Source organism: Budorcas taxicolor, chromosome 2, assembly GCF_023091745.1.
Source record: "Budorcas taxicolor isolate Tak-1 chromosome 2, Takin1.1, whole genome shotgun sequence".
Classification (NCBI taxonomy): Eukaryota; Metazoa; Chordata; class Mammalia; order Artiodactyla; family Bovidae; genus Budorcas; species Budorcas taxicolor.
Genome location: NC_068911.1, coordinates 26,458,156 through 26,476,118, shown reverse-complemented (window position 1 = coordinate 26,476,118; position 17,963 = coordinate 26,458,156). Strand labels below are relative to the sequence as shown.

At 37.7% G+C, this 17,963-nt stretch overlaps 1 protein-coding gene across 1 annotated transcript in view; it reads right to left on the bottom strand.

The window, feature by feature from the left end:
- Nucleotides 1–1,681: 1,681 nt before the first annotated feature.
- Nucleotides 1,682–17,963, bottom strand: part of SMG1 (SMG1 nonsense mediated mRNA decay associated PI3K related kinase) — a 99,130-nt gene continuing 82,848 nt past the window's right edge. The window contains exons 55-63 of the mRNA XM_052636319.1: nt 16,107–16,244; nt 14,687–14,839; nt 13,776–13,955; nt 12,767–12,994; nt 11,785–11,996; nt 11,519–11,625; nt 10,312–10,491; nt 10,118–10,224; nt 1,682–6,271 (exon numbers count right to left, since the gene is read on the bottom strand). Coding sequence (XP_052492279.1) covers nt 6,194–6,271; nt 10,118–10,224; nt 10,312–10,491; nt 11,519–11,625; nt 11,785–11,996; nt 12,767–12,994; nt 13,776–13,955; nt 14,687–14,839; nt 16,107–16,244 — 1,383 coding nt within the window. The 3' untranslated portion in view covers nt 1,682–6,193. The remainder of the gene's footprint in view (nt 6,272–10,117; nt 10,225–10,311; nt 10,492–11,518; nt 11,626–11,784; nt 11,997–12,766; nt 12,995–13,775; nt 13,956–14,686; nt 14,840–16,106; nt 16,245–17,963) is intronic.

Genomic DNA, 17,963 nt, shown 5'->3' with positions numbered 1-17,963 from the left:
TCGATGGAGGGGCGGGGGGCGGCAGAGGGGGTGTGGACATCTGGGCATAGTTTGAGAGCTTGTGAAAAATGCACTTTATAAAACTGGTTTATTTTCGTGGGTTCTTTGGGGGAAGTTCTTAATAGAACACCTCGCTTGAAACTGCATGTTCCCCGTCCAAAAAGGGGCTGGTTTTGACAGATCCTTTCATATAAGGAAAGATGTAAACCATCTTGCGTGGAATTCATTGCAATTTAAGAACTAGATGATCAATGTGAGACACATTTTCTCTCCAGGATTTCAAAATGCATTAACGTTTTCGTTACTCAACATAAAATAATGCCAAATGTTGACCTTTCAGATGTCTCTTTCAGAAAAACATGCCATAGCTTTCAACTTCCAGTCTTTTATCCTTTTGCAGCCGTCTATATTATGCCATCGTTTATTTTAAAAACGTTCCTTAAATAACTACCAGGTTCATAAAAAGTTCAGGGAAGGCATAAACAAATGTGAGCCAACACAGCTACAGACCACATGCTGCCCCTAAGAAAACTAGGGGGACAGAAGCATTGTGAATATCATTAAAAGTTATGAAATTTGCCATTGAACTTAGAAAAAAATTAAGCATCTGATCAGGTATAAACCCCGTGGGATGGAGTAGGGTGGGGGGCTTTGTAAGGGAAGGAGATTTTTCAATCAAATGCTGCTTTGGGAAATGTTGGGGAAAAAAAGTTTATGTAGGGAAAATGCAGCCAAGATATACCCCATTTGGGGAGACTTTATATAGTTATGAACTGTGAGGAGCAGGCCCTCCTCTACCTAGTCAAAAGAAAAAAGGTCCCAATCAGCAGCCACACAATTAGTGAATATATAGAGCGCTGCGTGCAAAATCTTGCTACAGGCACAGTAATATCCTCTTCCAAAGGAGAGGTGTGGGGTTATTAGACTTCAAAACCTGCCCTTTGTACTTTGGTAAATCAGTTTTTGTTACACAATGTGCCTGGTTTTCACCCAAGTTCTCTAAGTGCAACTTCAGAAGACTTCAACATCAGCCTGTGAAACTGAAGTAGGTGAAAAAAACTAAAGAAACTGACTTAAAAATAGCACAGTTCTCCACAGTCCCTTGTTACTCAAGGAACATGTTCCCAGACTTATTTACAACTTAACAGCCTAAGGCACTGAAATAAGGTCCTTAACTAAATTTCCAATTGCCCTAATTACTAAAAATCCCAGCCTGCCGTGGTGTAGCTTCCTTCAGAGTTTTGGGTTGGTTGGTTGTTTTTTTTTTGGGTACTACAAAGGCAGGATGTGAGCTTTTGAAGTGTATCAGATGACTGAACAGATCATCCTACAGAATCTGGCAGCAACAAATGTAATCTGATTTCCAGATATTCAAACAAGCTGGATATTGTTTTCCTTCAGAGCTTTTACACACCATACACCAGGGAATATATGTCAATAATAATCTACAGAAGTGTTTAAAGATATACAAAATGAAGCTTAATAAATTGTGACAATACTAAGAGCTTTGAAGTAAAATTTCCACTTCTATTCAAAAATATTAGAACATGTAAAATAAATTTTTTTAGAATCAACTTTTTAAACTTTTGGAGGTATTAATGCTTTAAAAAAGCTATCCATACCCCAAAATTAAGTTTTCTGGAAACTACTTCAACAAATTCAGAGCTTAAATGCTACGTCTTTTAAGACTTTATTTTCCGAAAAACAGGTATTTCATACAATCTTTGCCATGTTAATGCAAATATGCACAAAGTAGGCCATGTACTTTTGTTTTCCAAAAGATGCATTATGAGCATTTTCAGGAAGCTGGTGTGATTTATTCAACTTTTAATCTTAAATACAATCACAAAATTATATCCATCAGGAGGCATTACAACCTTTTGTACAGAGAAGCCACTTTATTTATACAATGTTACTAGAACAAGGAAGATTCAGTTCAACTCAATTTGCTCTTATATAATAAGGGTAAAGTAAATTAACAAGTGAAGTATGATGTTGCTGTTGACATTACAGGTGGAAATACAAGGAAAATTTAAACCTGAAAATAAAAGAACTTTAAACAGGAGCTGAAACTTGGACTGTCAAGGAAAAAAAAAAGCCTGTTTTGAAAGACATACATTCTGCAAGTCTGCATTTCAGAACATTCAGTTAAGTTTATCATCTTCCAAAGTCAGGCTAATTTTATGACATTTTTACAATAGCACAACAAACAGCTTTTTCCCTAGTAAGCCCAAATTCCCATGGAAAGCAAGAGGCTAAATGGTTCATGTTGTACAACTAACCACTGAACCTATAAAGCTTCTCTCAATACAGTTCATTGGCCCTTTTGTAAAAAAAGAGATGGTGATATTATTACCCAGGCCTTAAAAAAAGCAGGAAAAGTGCAACAAACCCTTCCGGGTTCATAATACAGTGGATTTCCTTCCTCAGTGTTTGGAAAATTTATAATGCTAGTTTTTCCCCATAGGAGGAATCTTTCTAATACAACCCAAATAGTGGGAAAAAAAATCTGCCTTCTTTAAGCAATCCTTTTATTAACATAGTCTACCTCCTAGAGTTAAGAGGGGAAAAGTCCTAGCTCTAAATTACTGGCATTTTACAAGCTCAAGATACAGAATGGAAGGGCATTGGTTTTCATATGTATCTGGTTTTATGTAAAACAAAGGTACTTCAATGTGCTAACAGAAAAACATTCATTGATTTTTTTTTTAATGTATATGAACAGAAGCTAACAAGCTAATTGTAGGCGTCTTCTTTAATATGAAAAGAACTGGGAGAAAAGAAGAACCAGCTCCTTTGATTTTAGTACTGCCAAAACAAGTAAGCCCCCAGAGTAATTACAAATATGTAGAGGAAAATAGGCCAGGAAGACTTTTCAATTCAAAGTACTGCCTATATCACAACAGATTTAAAAGGACCTAAGATTGCACATCAACTCTAATATTTGGCTGTACTTGCATTGCCCTGCTTGGAATTTTTTAATGGCTCTTTCCTTGAATTTCACACATCAGAACAACCACAATTAAAAACAAAAACAATGCAGATAACACCAAACGGACATTAAGAACACGACATACAACAGATATTAGAGGCAAGTGTTAAGGGCAGAAGTGATGGAAGTTTTTCTTTGTATTACAAACCCTCAACCCTGAACCTGGGGTGTGGGCTCTAAAAGAGCAATTTAGGGGAGCAGATCAAGAGCTTATCAGTTCTCACACAGAAACCTCACATATCTCAAACAACTCACAAGTGTCAGACACAAAAGAATCATCATCTAGCAAACTATGTGAAGAACTCATGACCAGAAATAATGAGATACTGCAAGACACACCAAAGAAAGAGAGTAAAAGAGAAATACAGACAGCTCCATAGACTACTAAGCCTCCACAGCTTTATAGAGAAATCAACTAAAATTCAGGCAATTCTAGAAAATTAAAGACAGCAAAACACTTATGATAAACTTCAATTTCCAAGGGTACCTCAAATTGTAGAAGTTGTAAGTTATTCTGTACCCCCTGAATCTTAAGGGTGGGGGGAGCACAAGAGAGTGAGTGCAGAAGTCGGGTGGGGAGGAAGAGGAGGAGGAAGGTGGGAGAGGGGATGGGGGACAGGAGAAGGGAGGGAGGAGCAGACCCCTGGTTTGCCACAGGTATTTCTGGACTATCAAAAATGCATGACTTGATAACCATAGCACTCTGAACTTCACATTTTAAAAGATAATCACCAAAATACAGACCTGTCTTCTGAATCTGCTGTATGACCAAAGCCTTTTACTGCTGATTAAATCTCTTAACTGTTGAGTTCCCTTATAACAGTTCAAAATGACAAGGCTACTTGTCAAATGACTTCCCCAGAAGCAGCCAGAGAGTACAGACTGAGGTCTTATTGTCCAGAATGCAGCAAAAAGCAAGCTTTGAAGTCATCAATCACTCATATCTGCCCTACCACCAAACATGTAGATGTCACACTATTCTCTGAGGGATCATTTTAAAATAAAAGTGATGGATAATTTAGCAGAGGCACATGTTTTTTATGTAAAGCTGTTTTGTTTTCACTAGGATAAGGTGCCAGGTACCTCTGAAGCCTGAAATTCACAGGCAATAAAATTCACCTATTTCATTTTTCTTCTTTACCAAAGAAGCAATTTCTGATTACTGTCTATAAGGACAAACTAGTGTCAACTGTTTTTATCACTGTAATAAAAGTTTTTCCTTGTGACAAAGAATGTTGTTAAGAGACTAATCTTGAAACAGTAGAGGTAATCAAGTGATGAGTGCAACAGCCTCTAGGAAATAAAGCAGTGTGCAAAACACAATATGGCATTATTATTCCGATAGGTTGTTTTGATTGTGAAAATAAGGTTCAAAATTAATGAAGAAAATAAAATTTGATGCACTAGTTTCCTTAACTTGCCATTAGACACATGGGTATTCAAAAATATCACCTTTCTTTTAATACCTGTCAAAGTATTAAAAGAGCACTGATACTGAAATGCATTCTCCCATGAGTATTTAAAGATTACAGATTAATATGGCAATCAGAATACAGGAAAGGCCAGAACTATGTGAAATTTTTCCTTAATTCCTTTCAAGTTTGTCTGTGAAGACTAGCAACTCGAAAGTGATCAAAGCCCTAATCTCTAAATTGCAGGGAAAATGTACTCGATCAAGATTTTAATCCTCTTCTACTCTGTGTTGATACGTGATTTTAGGAATCCTATTCTAGTCTGGATTTTTATTTTGGATCAACAGTTGAGCTTACACAGTCAGTACTGAAATGCAATGCTAAATTTAAGGAAATCTTGATCATGAATTCACTACTGAACTATGAAAATGTGCAAAAATTAAAAGTACTTCACACACTAATAATGGAACTTAATAAAAGATGTTGGTGGTTCTTACTTTTTGCTGATGTTTCATGTGTATGTCCTAAAAGGCCAGGTAAACTAAAGCACTTTTAATTTACACCTTGTAAATTGTAAATTAAAAGTATCAAATGAGAAAACTGAATTAAAAAAAAACATTTCACTCTACCTCCACCAGAACATCACTTTATTGTTAATCTGTCACCAACAATGTAAAACTCTTAATAGGTACTCTATCCTGGTTTTTAAAAAGGTAAAACATTACATTGGATTAGCTACTTTCTATGAAGAAACTACAGCAATCACAGAAGAGGGAAAATTTGAATGACTTCCCAAAAATGTACACTATAAGCAAAGGGGAGTGTACATTAAATCAAATGTCTGTTAGATTCATTACTTTTGAATGCACAGTGACAATTCTGGAAACTGTACATGATAGAATCACAGAAATGACTTAAATAACCAGAATTACATTTTGTATGTGATCATCAGACCTTTAAACTGTCCTTGCATTTTCCATGTTATCAGTGGTTTTGGAAAATTTTCTGTTTATCACTCCAAATATAAGTTAACAGCATCGAGATGAAGTATATGAAATATAAGGATTGAAATAAAAGTGAATGCGAAAGATGGCTAATCTACTAGATCAGGTAAAGGGGGAAATGGGCAGATGGAGGGGGATGGGGAGGACGACGATGGGGTGGGTTTTTTCCCTTCATTTCAGAAGTAAGTTCTTCCAATGTAGTGTATCTGTTACATAGCTCTCCTTCTTCAGTCCATTTCTGAAATTCATCTCATAGCCTTTTTTTGTACTTACTGGTCAACCCGACCAGTACTGTTGCTAAGCAACAAGTGTTATGCAAGAATCTGAATGCATCAAATCTTCCTTGGCTGTGATTTCTTCGCGGCCCCAGTTTCCTCTGTTTCTGAGCGGGGTTTTTTTTCCTGGATTGTACACACGGGGTCAGGTGGAATGGAGTTCCAAATCACTGTGCTCCGCGGCATCCCGATCTCTTTCTGCAGCTAACCTCCTGACACGTCTGCAGCTGTTCTGTGGCAGAAAGACAATCTCCGTGTTCAGGCGGTGAGCTTGCTTGCTTTCTTTCACCCTTGACCTTGGGGTTGCAGGCCATGGTGTTGGGCGTATCCCTGAGTGCAGCTGTCCTGCAGGATTCACTTCCCTAGCGCACCGAGATTTCCTAGGTTTCCTCAGAGTATGCCCCCAGTTGCATCACCACCGACTGTGGTGTGGCTTTGGATGCCTGAGGCTGAGTTGATTCTGGTGGATGTCTGACCTCGCTTAACCAGACTCATCTACTGTCTTGCCATTCATACCCAGGCTGTCCAACCTTCATACAGCTGAGCCAAGTTATCTAGATTAGTTGCTTCCTTAATGACATAGTCAACCTGTAAAAATGGGCAAGATAGAATTTAAAGCCATTTAAAACTTGAAAGAGCATGATTCATATCTGAGTTACATGAACTGTTTAAGTTTCTAATCACCCAAATTAATTACCCAAAGATGTGCAGTTGTCATGGTGCGAAGAAGTTAAATAATCTGAGCTTCCCTCCTAATTCTGTAACTTACAAATGTGTGTCTTGGGAAAGTCACAATCCCCTTTGAGCCTTACAAATCCTTAGATGGAGAGAGAGTGCCACTGACCTCACAGGTGTTCCTGGGATTAAACATGTGAATTCACTGGACAAATGCTTAGGTGAACTGAAAAGTGCCCAGAAGATTCTGGAACACAGTTTGATACTCAGTTTGAAACATCTCCTGATTCTGACTCAGCTAAATATTCTTTTATAGTAAGAGATATGATCATTTCTCTATCCAGAGCATCCATCAGGGTCCAATTATATAGTAAATGCTCACTATATGGCTGCTGAATTATAACCTACAACAGTTCTTTGTGTGCAAAGAACTCTACTTACCCTACTCCTGTGAACCACTTAACATTTTTTTATATAAAACTTAACTATCAGAATAGAAAGCACAATAGCTAAGCATCCTTCAAAAAAAAAAAAAAAAAAACGGGACAGAGACCTAAGATGCAGTCATGAAAGCACACAACCCATTAACCTACCAGAAAATTTCTGAAGCAAAGATACCTCTAGACCCAGAACACTGTCCAGGGTTTTTGACAAATTTGACACACCCTCTCTAAAGAATGACTCTTAACCAAGAAGAGCTTAAGCTCAGATCCAGTACAGAGATCTAACAGTTTAAAATTAAAAAAAAAAAATGTCTTGCTGATGTGAATTGTGAATGCCAAGCCATTAGAAAATAGGGTATTCACAAGTCTCAGATTTTTACCCTACCCCACAGAAGAAAAGGCAAATGTGTAATGGAGAACTCAGGAGAACATTACCCTTGACTAAGTGCTCTACTTTAATAACAAAGATGGCACAGACAGACACACATTCAATGATGTAAAATTCTAAGAAGACATCACTGGCAAAGTACTCTTGCCAAAAATGCTATGATATAAAGAAAATATCAGACAAATATAAACTGAGGCACATTCTGCAAACCAAGTGGTCTGGACACATCAAAAATTTAAATATCATAAAAGAAAAGGCTCAGGAACTGTTCTAGACATTAAAAGGAAATTAAAACAGGAACAAGTATATAAACTTCAGGATAAGCTTTGACTGAATTCTGTATGGGTGGGGGTGGCTAAGTAAAAAAGGATATCTGAAGATATCTAGAGAAACCTAAACATGGACTCAATGGTGGAGAGCAGTCAACGTTAACACCAGTGTTAAGTTTTCTGAAGTTGATAATTTTACAATTGTATCCTAGCTATATATCAAAGCCTTCTTCAGCGATCAATGCAAAGAAATCGAGGAAAACAACAGAATGGGAAAGACTAGAGATCTCTTCAAGAAAATTAGAGATACCAAGGGAACATTTCACGCAAAGATGGGCTCGAGAAAGGACAGAAATGGTATGGACCTAACAGAAGCAGAAGATATTAAGAAGAGGTGGCAAGAATACACAGAAGAACTGTACAAAAAAGATCTTCACGACCCAGATAATCATGATGATGTGATCACTAATCTAGAGCCAGACATCCTGGAATGTGAAGTCAAGTGGGCCTTAGAAAGCATCACTACAAACAAAGCTAGTGGAGGTGATGGAATTCCAGTTGAGTTATTTCAAATCCTGAAAGATGATGCTGTGAAAGTGCTGCACTCAATATGCCAGCAAATTTGGAACACTCAGCAGTGGCCACAAGACTGGAAAAGGTCAGTTTTCATTCCAATTCCAAAGACAGGCAATGCAAAAGAATGCTCAAACTACCGCACAATTGCACTCATCTCACACGCTAGTAAAGTAATGCTCAAAATTCTCCAAGCCAGGCTTCAGCAATACGTGCACCGTGAACTTCCAGATGTTCAAGCTGGTTTTAGAAAAGGGAGAGGAACCAGAGATCAAATTGCCAACATCCACTGGATCATGGAAAAAGCAAGACAGTTCCAGAAAAACACCTATTTCTGCTTTATGGACTATGCCAAAGCCTTTGACTGTGTGGATCACAATAAACTGTGGAAAATTCTGAAAGAGATGGGAATACCAGACCACCTAACCTGCCTCTTGAGAAATCTGTATGCAGGTCAGGAAGCAAAAGTTAGAACTGGACATGGAACAACAGACTGGTTCCAAATAGGAAAAGGAGTACGTCAAGGCTGTATGTTGTCACCCTGTTTATTTAACTTCTATGCAGAGTACATCATGAGAAATGCTGGGCTGGAAGAAACACAAGCTGGAATCAAGATTGCCAGGAGAAATATCAATAACCTCAGATATACAGATGACGCCCCCCTTATGGCAGAAAGTGAAGAGGTACTAAAAAGCCTCTTGATGAAAGTGAAAGAGGAGACTGAAAAAGTTGGCTTAAAGCTCAACATTCAGAAAACGAAGATCATGGCATCCGGTCCCATCACTTCATGGGAAATAGATGGAGAAACAGTGGAAACAGTGTCAGACTTTATTTTGGGGGGCTCCAAAATCACTGCAGATGGTGACTGCAGCCATGAAATTAAAAGACACTTACTCCTTGGAAGAAAAGTTATGACCAACCTAGATAGCATATTGGAAAGCAGAGACATTACTTTACCAACGAAGGTCCGTCTAGTCAAGGCTATGGTTTTTCCTGTGGTCATGTATGGATGTGAGAGTTGGACTGTGAAGAAGGCTGAGCGCCGAAGAATTGATGCTTTTGAAGTGTGGTCTTGGAGAAGACTCTTGAGAGTCCCTTGGACTGCAAGGAGATTCAACCAGTCCATTCTGAAGGAGATCAGCTCTGGGTGTTCTTTGGAAGGAATGATGCTAAAGCTGAAACTCCAGTACTTTGGCCACCTCATGCGAAGACTTGACTCACTGGAAAAGACTCTGATGCTGGGAAGGATTGGGGGCAGGAGGAGAAAGGGACAACAGAGGATGAGATGGCTAGATGGCATCACAGACTCGATGGATGTGAGTCTGAGTGCACTCCGGGAGATGGTGATGAACAGGGAGGCCTGGCGTGCTGCTATATTCATGGGGTCGCAAAGAGTAGGACGCAACTGAGCGACTGAACTGAACTGAACCATATATCATAGCTATATATTATTACAATGTTTTGTTTGGGAGACAAAGTACTTAGGCAAGAAGTGTTACACAGGAAGATTAGGCAAATAGAAGAATATTAATAACTGATTTGCCAATTCTAGGCAAGGAATATATAATACATGAGCATTCCTATAACATTTCTGAAGGTTTGAAACTTTTCAAAATAAACAGCTGTGGGCAAAAGAATTCATTCCTGAATTTATATGTACAATTTTAATAATATTAATGATAAAATTTCAGAGTAATAACTTCAGACCAACTGACACCCAGGAACACATTACAGATTACTTATTTATAGGTATTATTGACACCCAAAGTGTCACCCTCATATCATTAGAAACCTTCACATAGCTCTCTCTAACACACAAACTAGCAGTCTTCTGTTGGAAGAGAAAGGGTCAAGCAACACCTCAAATTTTGGTTAAAAGAGGACTGGGTTGAAAGGAAAGTGTTAACAGGCTAGAGTGAGAGTTGACAATCTAGGAGCTGTGTTATTCAAAATCTTCTGAGGCCTGAAAATAGATTTAAATTAGTTATTTCTCGATATGCCACCAAAGATGTGGATGAGGGAATCTTTAAACCTATACTGCTTCAGCAGCATTAAAACATGTAGCTCAAGTTTAAAAGATGGTTACCTGTTCAGCAACTGACATCCTCCTATTCGGATCAACATCTCGGCCCTCTAGCTTGGCTTTCACTCTCTTCCACACGCTCACTGCATACGAGTTTCTCTCCTGCACAGCTATGAAGCAATGGAGACATGTATAAGTCAAGCCACCACTCTGTATTAATGTTTAATATTTAAGGTGTCCTTATTTTAACTAATTACCTTTTCCAGTCTTAGGGTCTCTGACGGCCTTTTTAGGACTACAAGCAACACTCTTGCCAGCTCCCGGAACGGTGCTTGGTGGAGTATCTGCTGATGTAGCTAGATTTTTCTGAATCAGCTTTCTAGCATTCTGTGACATGACATCAGGCTGAGTCTTCTGGCCAGTGTTGCTTCGCACTGCTACAGAGAGAAAGTTGGTAGCTCAATGTACACGTAAACAGAAAACAGGTGAGCAGGGCAGTTCTGTTTCAATCATCAACTGCAAATGGACAACCCTAATACTAGATGTGATACTACACAGAATGATACAATTCAATTTGTATACGTGTGCGCATGCACACAGAGAAGTCAACAAATACACAGTGGTTTTATCTCTAGTTGGACTGGAACTACAGTTGTTTCTATTAATTAATTTTCCATATCTCCCTAACAGACATATATTTTATAATCGACAATAGTTGAACACAGAGTATTTCTACTCTCTAATCTCTAGCATAAATACTTTTAAAATTAAGGCAAAATTTGTTCAGTCTGAAATATGACAAGAAATTAGGGAAACCCTTTATATACTTGAACAATTAATTTCCTATGGGAGTATAGTTGATTTACAATGTTGCGTTAGTTTCTGCTATACAGCAAAGTGAATCAGTCTTTTTTAGGTTCTATTCCCATATAGGTCATTACACAGTACTGAACAGAAGTCCCTGTGCTATACAGTAGGTTCTTATTGTCTATTTTATGTATAGCAATGTGTATATGTCAACCCCAATTTCCCAGTTTACCCCCTGCTTAGTAACTATAAGTTTGTTTTTTTACATCTGTGATATAATTTCTGTTTTTGTAAATATGTTTATTAGGGAAAACCTTTAAAAAGATGATGACTATAAACATGTCTGTTGTTTATTTTCTAAGTCCTGTCTGACTCTCTTGTGACTCCACAGTCTAAAGCCTGTCAGAGGCCTCTGTCCATGGGATTTCTCAGGCTAGAATACTGGAGTGCACTTCCATTCCCTTCTCCAAGGGATTTTCCTGACCCAGGGATAGAAACCATGTCTCCTGCTTCTCCTGCATTGGCAGGTGGATTCTTTACTGCCTGAGCCAACAGGGAAGCCCAATAAACATATTAGACACACTTTAACGTCTTAGCATCTATGTGTAGATTATTAACAGGTCAAGATACAGGCTTTTCTGAATAGAGGAGTCTTACCTGCAGCAAAGGATGGTTGATAAGTAGCAGACGATGTTGGACTCGAACATTCATTTGTTGCATCGGTGACTAAGGGTGATGCAAAACTCACTAAATTATTATAGACACTGAAATACAAAATAAAATGATTCATTTATGAAACGCTTCAGCAAACAGCTACTTGTAAGTATGAACAAAACTGAAAAAAATATTAAATTAAATAAACAAAACTTACTTTACCAGATGTTTTGCTTACATTTTAAATTCAGGCCTGAAGGGATTCTTACCTCTGGCTTTGCATTTTCAGTTCTTTCAAGGTGGGAGTTATTTCCTGGAGCATTTCAACATGTTCTTGACTTCGAACCTGACCCATGGCTTGGACTAATGTAAACAGCACTGTCTGAATGTTGTCTTGCCATGATTTATATTCACCCAAGAACTGCCTAACACTGTTCTCATAGGGAACATCTTCACCATCTGCCAGAGCAGCTTCTTCATCCTAGAATCAATATGTTAATGATTACAAAAAATGGTATTTAATATTACTCTTCAGACAGTCACCTTTTGGATAACAGGTAATAAGTGGCTTTTTAATATCAATGTATTTAATCTGCTTATTACAATTTATTAATAACTTCTTTTCAATAGGAATCTTGTTTCCAGCACAAATAAAAACTCCCAACTAAAAAGAAATCCAGGGACTTCCCTGGCAGTCCAGTGGTTAGGACTCCATGCTTCCTGCAGGGGGGGCACGGGTTTGATCCCTGGTTGAGGTCCCACAAGCCACATGATGCAACCAAAAACAAAAAAATTCAAGAAGTAAGTGATCTACTGTTTTGTGATAATAAAGCCTTTTCTGAGGACTGTTTCCTTACTATCTAGATTCTATACAATATTGGAGAGAAGAGGTAATATTTCATTTATTTTGGAAGCAAACTATATGATTTGAGTTGGGAGGCAGAACAGAGAATTTAGAGATCTAAATACTCTGTGAGACTAAGTTCAAGTTTCAGCTCTTCTATAAATTATGTGGCTTTGTATAAATCAGTTTCTCTAAGCCCCAATTTCTCTGTATACAGAATGAGAATACTATTTACTACCTGCTTAAAAAAAAAAAAACCAGTTGACAGTTGATGAAAACACAAATAAACTCAGTGACAAACTAGAAATAGGACCTTGGAGAAATTAGTTTTTTTTCCTCATAAATAAAACTCTTTTGTAATTTTATAAAAGGGGGGAGTAATTATGTGTCAATGGTATTAATCTTACCTTGGCCATTGCTTTCAGGAGATGTTTGACATCTCCAAGCTGCCGGTTATGGCCAGTGAGCACAGTCTTTATATTATCAACCAGATTCTGAATTGTTTCACAGACTGTTTCTATTTGTTGCTCTTTCTCTGTCTGAATTGCTCTCTGAGTAGACATATCCTGGGTCAGTTGTTTATGTGCTGACAAAAGCCACTCAGAGCTGCCAATAGGATGTTCAAGAGTCGTGTCCTAAACAGAATAAGGGTTTGTTTGATTTTAGCAGTCAGCCAGAAAAATATAAGATTCTTTTCCTCAACATCACATCAAAAGATACTTATAACTCAAGTTGATACAAAGAACCTCAGTTGCTGAATCATGGATTAATTCACTAGAAAACATAGTGTTTTCTTAAAAATTTAAATAAATTTTTATAAATACTTGATAATTTAAACAATCTATGAAGTACAAACTAAGGTTTTTACTTTTCCGCATAATTATACAGGGAACAAATGCTTAAAGTTTAAAACCTAAGAAAATATATTTGGAGTAACAAAGATGACACACAGCTAGGATCCTGGACACTGTAAATAACTCTTTAAAATAAAACCAGAGCCTCCTAATATATATTCTAAAGCCTTCCCACAAAGTAGAAATGCTGAATTTATTAACTTGATACTCCAGCATTCACCCTCCACTAGCCTTCTGTCTGCTATCCTACTTTCAAAAGTGCATCTGAGTCATTTGCTACACATTATCTCTCTCCTTCCCTAGGAACCCCTAGAGTGATTCTACTTATAGCTCACTTATAGCTCCGAGAGTTCTTTTCATTTTTTCATTTCATTCACTGTATTATTTGTATAAATAAGTTCCTTTGGGGATAAAAGATTCAGTCATCCTTGAATTCGTCATAACATCTCATATACAGTACATGCTCAATAAACGTAGACTAGTGAATACACTGATTCTGAGAGCACATAGTTGGTCTTCTTTAATTTACCCAATCTCTTCAGTCCCCAGAATCAAGACTTACCACCCTCTGTAATAAACGAAGCTCTAACTCAGAGACTGAACTGTTAAACTGTGATGCAAATGAACACATTTGCTGACACCGTTTGATTAGTTCAAATAATGCAGCATCCAGGTTTAAGGCTTCTGCAGTTCTAGTTCGCAAACTTTCAAAATGAATGATATTGCTGCAGAGGAAAGTGACCTGTGAAGAGGAAAAAGAGTGGAACCATCACAATGAGGGAAAAAACCGCAATTAATGAAAGAAAAATACTACTACCTATTCATTTCAAGAATTCAGGACCAGGTCCTGGAAATGTATGAATGTATGACTCTCATGGGAAACAGATCCACTTCCTATAAAAGCTGTAAATAAATGAACACTTTTAGGTTGATGCTGTCAAGTCTGAGAAGGCCAAAAAGCACCTAAGGGGAGTTAGGTAAACACATCTTCTGCATGATTCTTTTTTAATACAGAAATTTTACTCCATAAAAAAACTGTTATCATATTCAGCTTAAATTTATTTGTGCTATATCCAAATTCCAATCTGAAATGCTCCCCTCTTCTGCTTCTACTCCTACATAATTTTACCATTTAGATCAGAAAACACTAACTGGTTATTTGACAATATTAAGGACATCTTTCAAGGTACAGTAATAGTATTGTGATTATGTTACTAACTAGTTCTCATCTTTATATATACATACTGAAATATTTACAGATAAAATGATATAATATTTGAAATTACCATTAAATTTAGGATAGGGAGTAGGGAGTATACAGAAAATAAAGTAGGACTTGAGTTGACAATTATGAAATTCTGGTAATGAATATATGGGATATGGGAATCCTATTAGTTCAATGTTGTGCCTGATTATATAATCAGTTATATAATCCTTAACTGAAAACACGATGGCACACACAGGTGCCCATACCTGACTTGCTCGTTGGCTCTCCTTAAGGACAAGATTTCTTCTTTCAGCTATTGTTGCTTCAAAATCCTGTAGCACCGGTGCCAGTGCAGGGTTGGCACCACCTGCCCATTTGAGTCGCTGTTCAATACTGGCTTCAAGTGCTGCCAGTTTCTCCTACAAAAGGCAGCAGAATCTCAGTGAATAGGACTCCACTTCCTATCTGTTGGCCATTTTATATGAATAAGAGAGATTCAAAAGAAATAGGATGGCATAAGTAACTTAGAAGACATCTTTAACAAACTGTCAACTTCTGGAATTAATCTTGACTTCATATTGAGTATTTAAGACTAAACATATCTGAGAACGCAAGGACTGGCTTTCAGTTTATTTTGCAAAAGGAAGTTTCATTTTCGTTTCTAAATAGTCTTTAAAAAAAACAAACCCCTGTTATACCAAATTCCCACTGCATTATATATGCTATCTATGAGAAAGTCCATTTATATCTTTGATTGTAAAAGATGAAAATCAGATTCCCACAAATGTAAACGTTTATGAATAATGGTAAAAAATCCAGCCAGATTATCACAATACAAACGTTTTACATAACAAAGTTGCTTCAGTATGTACTCAACATTTCAAGTGGCGGAGTTCCCATTCACACTCTTCGCCCCCCACCCATTCACACACAGACACCTCTAGAATCAGAAAGGGCATGAGTTCAATCTCTAAAGTGAAAACTAGGACTAGTATGCTGTAGAGAAAAGGTATTTCAATCTTCAAAGAAGCTCAAGAAAAGTTCTATTAAAAAATTTAAAAATATTACTACAGTGATTGTAATTATACTAATATTAAACTATAAAACAGAAAAATGTCAGTTACTACTGAATATATGATATAAGAATACCAGAGATGTATATAAAACCATCATCAAGACCAGTTTCTCTTATTTAAAGACAGAAGGTGAGAGTAAATATTTTGCTGACGTAACCCAAAAAAAGTCAAAAATAATGGTTTAGAAAAATGTTCTGCTGCTTTTGGTATCACAAAATTCCATTAACTACACAATAGAAGGAAGATAGGCCTAAGCTTCATGGATATTAATAATATGCCAAACTTTCAGAAAACAAATTTGGTATTCAAGTTTTTACCATTACCAAGGTTAATGTATAATGGCACAGTAATAGCCAGTAAAAATTCTTAAATAGTTCATTAAAAATTTGAAATATTTAGTATGTCTCTATTCTTGTTTCAAAATATACTGCTAAGATTCAGTTACTTTGGAAGATAAGAAAAAAAAGACACAAATTAAAAATAAAAGTGAGAAAGGTATTAAAGTTCCTGTGACTTAAAAGCCAAGGACAGACTGAACAGAGCACTTCACCACAGTGGAGGTAATTTCTAAAAGTAAGATGTGCCAGAAGGAGGAGGTGACAAAACATACCTGAACTGTTGCAATTGAAGTTTCAATCTGGCTCAGAGTATGGAGTTTCTTTTTCATGCTGGTTAATATGGCAGAACGAGGGGGAGGTGTGACAGACATGGCTTGTGGTCTACTGATAAGGAGATCTTCATGCTGCCACTGTTCAAAGAAAAAGAAATGTAATAGAGTAAGCAGGGGAAAAAACCAAGAGAGGGGAAGTGACATTAGGGGAAGGACTTGCGGGAGGACTGGGAGGACTGGGGGAGGAGGTAAAAAGTCCAGTTGCAGCAGGGCAGGGTGGGCAGGGAAGAGTAACAGAAACACAATAAAAGAATTAACCAGATGGAAAATTTCCTGAGGTAGAAAACAGCTGATAAATTTCTTGGATCACTGATATGCAGTATTTAAATAGCAATTCTGAAGGCATTTCCTAGTCTAACTAAAAGTTTCCTACACAATCCCCCGAAAATAGAATCTCCAGTTCAGAGGCTGGAACAAGCACAGCAGGTAGAAGAGTTGCCCAGCATGGGAGCCAAGCAAGTACCTGAGAGAGACAATGGCAGCAGCCAGAGAAGAAAGAATTCTCTAGTGAATCTGCAAGTGACAGAAAGACAGAAAGGTGCAGGCGACTGCTGACAGAGGATCAAGCCATCTTTTGCGTGCATCTTATATGCTGTAAGGTGGCCCCAGAAGGCCAAGGGACATCTGAGCTGAAATTTTAAAGTTATATATTGTGCTAGCTTAAAATGTGTTCAGATGAACAAAACTGGAAGGACTGTTATAATATTTTCCATATAACTATATGGAGGAGTTTTTAATGAATAAACTCTAATATGTATTAAATAAACCTTTTCAACATTATTTTTTTGAAGTGAAATAAATGCCAAGAAAAGCCCAATGTGGGGCTTTCCCTGCTGGTCTAGTGGTTAAGAATCCACTTGGCAATGCAAGGGACACTAGTCTGGGAAGATCCCACATGCTGTGGAGCAACTAAGCCTGTGCGCCACAACTACTGAGCCTGTGCAGCAGTTAGTGAAGCCTGTGTGCCTAGAGCCTGTACTCTGCAACAAGGGGAGCCACCGCAATGAGAAGCCTGTGCACCACAAATGAAGAGCAGTCCCTGCTCTTCACAACTAGCGCACAGCCAACAAAGACCCAAAACAGCCAGTAAATAAATAAAAGATTTTTCAAAATAGATGTTATTAAAAAAAAAATCCCAATGTGCTAGATGGACTGCTAACCTATAATAAATGCAACTTCAGAATCTGAATAAATTACTTTTTTTAACTTCTGAGCTAAGAAACCAGCTAACTGATAAAACTGCAAAGAGAAAAATACACTGGTTCCATGCCCCACCAACTCCACTCTGGGGAAGTGGCTTCAATATAAATGATACAAAGTAACCAATGTTTGGGCCAAACCAGAACCGATACTACAGCCCCATTGCTACTCCATGAGTCCACCTGACTGAAGCTACTGACAATATTGAAGTAAAGAAATAAGAAAAAAATCTATAATTTATACTGTGCTTATTATCTTACACAGATCACCTTTTTTTTTTCTTTTTTTAAAAAAGTATTATTTTTGGCAGCGCTGGGTCTACGCTGCCGTGCGGCCTTTCTCTAGCTGCTGAGAGCGGGGCTCTCTCCTGTTGCAGTGCATGGGCTTCTCATTGCAGTGGCTTCCCCTGTTGCAGAGCACAGGTTCCAGTGCACGCAAGCTTCAGAAGTTGCAGCACGTGGGCTCAGTAGTTGTGGCGCACAGTAGTTAGTTGCTCAGTAGTTACTCACTCCAAGGCATATGGAATCTTCCCAGACCAGGGATCAAATCCGTGTTCCCTGCATTAGCAGGTGGATTCTTATCCACTGTGTCACCAGG